This window comes from Vipera ursinii (genome assembly GCF_947247035.1).
Source record: "Vipera ursinii genome assembly, chromosome: 2".
NCBI classification, from domain to species: domain Eukaryota; kingdom Metazoa; phylum Chordata; class Lepidosauria; order Squamata; family Viperidae; genus Vipera; species Vipera ursinii.
This window is the reverse complement of record NC_139513.1, coordinates 229,221-235,659: the sequence shown is the minus strand read 5'-3', so window position 1 is coordinate 235,659 and position 6,439 is coordinate 229,221. Positions and strand designations below refer to the sequence as shown.

Below are 6,439 nucleotides of genomic sequence, written 5' to 3'. Positions count from 1 at the left end.
CCAAAGTCTTTGTTTAGTGCCGGGTGTGAGACAATATTCATCTTGCCAGTTGTGTATATTGCTCCTAAGTGTAAATGTGTGATTTTTAATCATTCCCAGTGCATTTTAAGCCTGATCTCCCTCAAACAGCCAGTCGCTCAGAGACCAAAGGGCAAAGCTCATGCAGCGTTGGAAGGAAGTCTGCAAAGGCAAATTTTTAGAGGTTTTTCTAGTAAGAAATGGATGGTTTTTTGTTTAAAATCATATCCTCGTGCTAACAGTGGAAATGCATCTTCATCAAAAACAAGTAAGTCCCAGTGGAATTTGACCCCAGGCAGGGAGCCAAAGCTGATGAAGGTCCCCCCGCCCAGAGGAGGGAAAGGGCCCAGAGAAGCCTCGGCAAAGCTGCCCCACCAATCACGGCTCGCCTGTCCCGAGGCAATTAGCACTGCGGACGGCTTGTTCTCTCCCCCTCCGCAGTTCTGCATCAGGCCTGAAGACAGGAGCGCCGCCCCAGCAGGGAGGGCGGGGGGGGGAGCGGGTGGCAAGGGCTCGACCGGTCCACTTGCCCACCACCCCGCCTGTTCCAGGGGGCGCTGCTGTGGGGGGGTGCGGGGAGGCCGGGCTGGAGGCAGCCAGGCGTCCGGGAGAAAGGGCAGGCCTTGGACAGCAGCCCTGAGCGAAGGGGCAGGAGTTGCCTTCCCTGCAACCCTCCAGCCAGTCCTTTCCCTGGCAAAGAGCTGAGCCGAAGCGGGTGGAAATATCTCCCTGCCCCGAAACAAGAAGGAAGATCCCCCCAGTCAGGAGCAGTGTACCTCTTGGGATGTGTCGCTGAGCAGCAAAAGGAGGGGGCAGCAGCCCCTGGGCATTGTGTCCCTCCACCCACCGCTCCAGCCAGGAGAAAGCAAGGGGGAGGGAGGGGAACCCCCTGCAAATTCCTCTGCGCCCCAACAGCCAGGTGCCCGGTGAGGATCCGTTGTCGCTCTTCAGACAAGTCAAGGGGCCTGTGCCTACCAGGACGGTGGGGGTGGCAGCCTGGCCCCTGAAGATACCTATGGTTAGGGTTGGGGTCAGTTATCCTGCCTGCCACCTTCTTTCCTTGGCAGGAAATGCCCAAAGTGCCTCCTGGCACCTTTGCGTTGCATTAAAAGGCAAAATTTGGGCCCCTGAGCTTCAGAGGATGCCAAGACGGAGCAGATCTCTCAAAAGCCTTTCCGTGAAATTGCTCACTGAAGAAAGCGGGGCTGCCTGAGGCTTGCCCCGCTCTGGCCAAAGGGGGAAGACTGAAAGGCTGAGCCAGGGGTGCCCCAAGATTTCCTCACCCCGAGGTGGTTTTGCTGCCCCAGTACCCGCTCACCCCCGGCACCCTCTTACCCACACAGGGCTATGGCAAAAGACAAAGACTGAATCCCGTCCAGATTTTTGCTTTTTTTTTTTTAATTAATGCCCGTTCTGGCAACAGCAGAGCAGGCTTCTGGACAGCCAACGTTCATCAGCAGAGAACCAGCTCCTTCAGGGCAGATGTCCCGATGAACAAGCCAGCGCAGCTGCTAGCCGAGGGGCAGCGTTGTCCAGACTGCCACTGCCGACTGCCCAAACTCTGCAGACAAAGGCTCACGGCAGGAACGAACCACGCCCAGCTCGGTGGCGGCTGCTTCCCAAACGGCACCCACCCCGTCTCGCTGGGCTCTGATCCTGCGCTTGCTAAGCCCCATCCTGGGGGCTCAGGAGAAACCAGCCCTCCCTGAGACCGAGACCCACACCGGGGAAAGAAGATGGTAAGGGAAGGCCAGGCCAGGGAGGGCCTGGTGGCAGCTGGTTGGCAAGGGAGACGGCACCCCTTTACCCAGGGCACAATGTGAGCTCTTGGGGCAGCTGAGGCAAAGCCGGAGCCAAGGGGGTGTCTGGACCAAGGGCCGGCCCAGAGCTGGACAGGAGCTCCCCAGGGCTGGGCAAGAGAGGGCCTGTGGGCTGAGCAGCTAAATTTGGCTGCTCTCCCAAGTGGGTCAGAGTGCCGCCCCCCTTCCTGGGCCAGGGGGCTGCCGAGCGGCCGACGGCATCCTGGAGGCGAGCCCATGCCCGGGAATCACTGCTCCGGAGGGCCTCGCACAGCAGCTGGGCCAGCTCCCGCTGGGTGCTGCTGTTCTGCCGGAGCAGCCCCTTGGTCCGTAGCGTGATGGCCAGCAGCCCTGACCTACGCAGGATCTCCACCGTGTTGCGCAGGCGGCGCTGTCTCGCCAGGCTCTGCCCCCCCAGCCTCCTGGCGCCCTTGATAACTGCTCTGCCCCCAGCAGAGGCTAACCCAGGACAGGAAGGCAGGGGGGACCGTGCAGGCACCTCCGGGCTCCCAAGGGCAGAAGTCTGGGGGCTGCCAGGCGACTCTTCTGGAGGTGTCCTTTGGGGCTTCCGCCACGCAGAACTGCTTGTGCCTGCCGGGCTCTCCCGCTGGGCTGGTTCCTTCCTCAGCCTGCCGGCCTGGATGACAAGAGATTCTGGGGTAAGTGCCGAGGGTGGGGAAGTGGATCTCCTTGGCAGAGGGCTTCTGGCTGGGAAGCGTGGGCTTCAGAAAGGCCATGGGCTCCTGGAGGAGGAGGAGGAGGTGGGCTGCAGAGCAGTGGTGACTCTCCAGGGGGTGCTGGTTGCTCCAGGCCAAGAAGGGGGCTGTGGGGGACACTCCCAGGGTCTGCAAGAGGGGCAGGGCGTCAGAAGGGGGCTTCCCTGGGTTGGGTGCCCACCCAGCCTCACCACCAACGGCATCCAATTCCTGCAGGCAAGGGGAGCCCACCCCCCTGGTGTGACCAGGCTGGGGCAGCCAGGCCAGGGGGACGGGACTGGCCAGCCACACAGGGGGCTACCTGTTTGGGGATCATGTTCTTGATGAGGTAGAGGGGCGCCAGCAAAGCATGGAAGGTGCTGGCCAGGAGCCCCCCCTTTGCTTTCTGCAACTCAGCCGGCCCCGGGGGCAAGCAAGGGGTGGCCTGGTCCTTGGTGTCCGTCTGCTCAGTGGCACTCAGGGACTCCGAGCTCCCGTCTGTGCAGAGGAGGAGGGAAGCAGGTCAGGCCAGCGAGAGGGCAGGTGGGTGGCCCCTGCCACGAGTGCTCCTGGCCACGGAATCCCCTGGTGGCTGCCACTTCTGCAGCACAGCCCACGCCGTGTGGGGCAACCTTCACCTCCATCCAGCACCCCCCGCCAATTGACTCCCCACTCCTGGGACAGGCAGAGACCCTACCCCAGCAACGGGGCTGTTACAGCAAGACCTCCAGCAAGGGTCCATACCTGAAAATCCGGAGTCCTTTTCTCCTTCCCTCGCTGGGCAGCTGGGCTTGGGGGGGGGCTTCGTCTCAATCCCGCCAAGACTGAGTGGCTGTGCATATCGGCATCTCGGGTCAACCAGACTATTCCATCTCTAACGATGGGGGGTGAGGTGTTACCCCCCGTTGATAGGGCTCGCAACTTGGGCGTCCTCCTGGATTCACGACTCAATTTTGAAGACCATATAGGAGCCGTGACCAGGGGGGCTTTTGCACAGGTTCGCCTGGTGTGCCAGTTGCGGCCCTACCTGGACTGAGATGCCCTGCGCACAGTCACTCATGCGCTCGTGACCTCCCGTTTGGACTACTGCAATGCTCTCTACATGGGGCTGCCCTTGAGGACCACTCGGAGGCTTCAACTGGTGCAGAATGCGGCTGCGCGAGTTGTGATGGGGGTCTCCCGATACTCCCATGTAACACCTCTACTCCGCGAGCTGCATTGGCTTCCGGTTGCCCTCCGGGTGAAATTCAAGGTGCTGGTCATTACCTATAAAGCCCTACATGGCTTGGGTCCGGGGTATTTGAGGGAACACCTGCTGCCAGCATCAAGTGCCCTTCGTCCAGTGCGCTCCCACAGGGAGGGTCTGCTCAGGGTCCCACCGGTAAGAGATTGCCGGCGGGTAACGCCCAGAGATAGGGCCTTCTCAGTGGGGGCGCCTGCCCTCTGGAACCAGCTGCCAGTGGAGCTGAGGACTGCTCCCGACCTCCGGTCATTCCGCCGGGGCCTGAAGACCTGGCTCTTCGAGCTCTCTGGCCCAGGCTGAGGATTAATTTATTTTAATTGGGGTTTTACTTATACAGGGATAAATTTAATTTTTTTTTAAACTTAGTTTTTTAACTTTTGTATTTTGGTTTTTAATTACCCTGTAAACTGCCCTGAGTCCTCAGGGAAAGGGCGGTATATAAATGTAATTAAATAAATAAATAAATAAATAATGGGTGGCCCTTTCAATCTTCTCAGGCTGCCCCACATGCACACCCCACTTTGAACCTGGCCTGGCCAACGGGCTCCTCTCCTCCATTGCAGGGCAGGAACGGGAGGCCGAGGGCTCATTCGAAGGCATGACTGCGCCCCTCAGTTCTCTAAGGGGGGCAAAAATGGGGGCGGGAAAGATGGAATAGTCAGGAAACCCCACAAAGCAGAACCCCTAACCCGCCACAAACATGGCACCTGGCAGCATCTTAAAGGCTCCAGTTCCCCGTGCCCCTCCTGAACCATGAAACCCCTGCTGGGCGGAGGCAGGCATGCTAACGGGGTCCCCTCTGCAACCCCCCCCAAAGGGCAGGCACCAAAGGGCAGAGCAGAGCCACTTCACGGGCACCCCTAGTCTCCAGGGACTGAGCTGGGGGGGATTTATCTTGGGGAAGTCCCTATTCCATCAGTGGAGGGGCTGCAAGAAATGCATCCCACCCACCAAACCACTGGAGCGCTATCTCTGCAGTACCACAGAGGCCACCATACGGCGCCAGTGGGACCCATCCACCTTCCCCTGTGGGGGCGGAGGGAAGGGGCTGTCTTGGCAAGGAAGGGGCCTTGCCTGCGTGCGGTTGAGGGTGTCCTGTGAAAAAGAGAAGCAGCGGATGACCCTGGGCCCAATGAAGCCAGCCTTGGGGAGGGGGTGCCCGTTTGGTCTCGGCCTGTGCGCCCGTGAACCCACCCCTGGCACTTCTTCAGTGCTCAGTCTGGCCTTCCTTTGCTGAGAATCCCAGGGCCCCTCCGGCTGGCCGCGGTGTGCTCAGTGCCCGCCCCTTTCCTCGGGGGGGGTGGGCAGCAGGGTGCCCGAGTGGGCGGTGCCTGGAGCACCGGGCGTACCACGTGCTGCAGCAGCCCAAGGAGGCGGGTGCGGAGGGCAAGTGAGCCTGCCTGGTTGCTCGGCTCCCTCCTCTCCGGCTGGAGGAGAGGGGCTTGTGGGCTGTGCAGCCATGGGCACGGCTTCAGCCTCTCCCTGGTGGCAGGCCCAGGCCCCCTTAATGACAGCCAGGCAGCCCAGTGGGCTGGAGAAAGCGGCAGCACCGTCGCTGTCCTCCAAGGCCGGAATGCCAGACACACACACACACTCCCACTCATGTCAGGCTGATCTCCTGGCTGATCCGAGGCGGTCCCGCTTTCTGGGCTATGCAACTAATCCAGGCCCTTCCTTCTCCTAACCATCCGATCCAGTGCATTACTAACCTCCCCCTCTCGTTCTCTCACCATCGCCAACTCAGGGATGGCGCCTCTGGGGAGAAGGGAAAGCTGGTGAAGACAGCTCAGCCTGAAGATGCCGGGCGCTCCAGCCGCTCACACAAGGCGTCTCTCAGCCCTCCCTAAACGGCGCCCCCCCCCCGGGCTGATGGGTGGTGCAGAGGGCCTGACTTATCTGTGCAGCAGCCAAGCCCCATCCTGCCCCAAATGCTGAGATGTCCTCAATCTGCTCAGCCATCACGGTCCAGCCCTTGTGCCCCACCAAGGCGAGCTCTCAAGTCCCCCCCCCAGGCCAGCTTGCTGGCCACATATCTGCTTAGCATAGGTCTCTTCCCAGGGAAGGGAGGGGCAGGCGGGAGGGAGGGAGGGTCCAGTCTCTGCTCCTGGAGAGTGGCCAGAGGAGGACGGAGAGGCCACCGGATGGCTCACATGCAGTTGCTTCATGGGAGGCCTCCTCCTCCTCCTCCTCGCATTCAAAGACAGGCGATTGTCTCTGCGCCCAACCAGCCCAGCTCCAAACAATGGAATGCAGCAGAGGGGATCCTCCTACACACATGTGCATGTACACACACACACACAGAGAGAGAGAGAGAGACAGAGATGTTGGGGATCACCCAGAAGAGTGATTTCTAGCTCCTGAGCTCTGGGCAAAGAGAGCAGAACATCTGGAAGAGAGGCCAGTGCACGGCTGGTGGCTCTCCCGGCACCTCGGGCAGCCCTTCCCTTCCTGGGCCCACCCATCATCCCCACCCTGAAGCCCCAAAAGCAAGACCCACATTTCAGCTGCCCTCCCCCATTTCTAATAGCCAGACGGTGGGGCGAGAATTCTGTCGTGCACCCCTGCTACAGCCCCTCCCATCGCTAAAACTCCCATCATCCACCTTTCAGGTCGGAGCGAAAGGAGCCCCCATTTGGCTCAGCTTTGGAGGGGCACCCCCAGCAAGCTAAAGGTGCCTGGCCTCT

The 6,439-nt window shown here is 60.7% G+C and overlaps 1 protein-coding gene across 1 annotated transcript; it reads right to left on the bottom strand.

The window, feature by feature from the left end:
- Window positions 1-1,430: 1,430 nt before the first annotated feature.
- Window positions 1,431-4,567, bottom strand: LOC310636968 (CLOCK-interacting pacemaker-like). Its single transcript, XM_083357198.1, is given in 5 exon segments — window positions 1,431-2,384; window positions 2,386-2,662; window positions 2,835-3,010; window positions 3,257-3,314; window positions 4,224-4,567. Coding segments are annotated over 5 exon segments (1,206 nt in total). The 5' UTR covers window positions 4,356-4,567; the 3' UTR covers window positions 1,431-1,821.
- Between the last annotated feature and the right edge of the window lie 1,872 nt (window positions 4,568-6,439).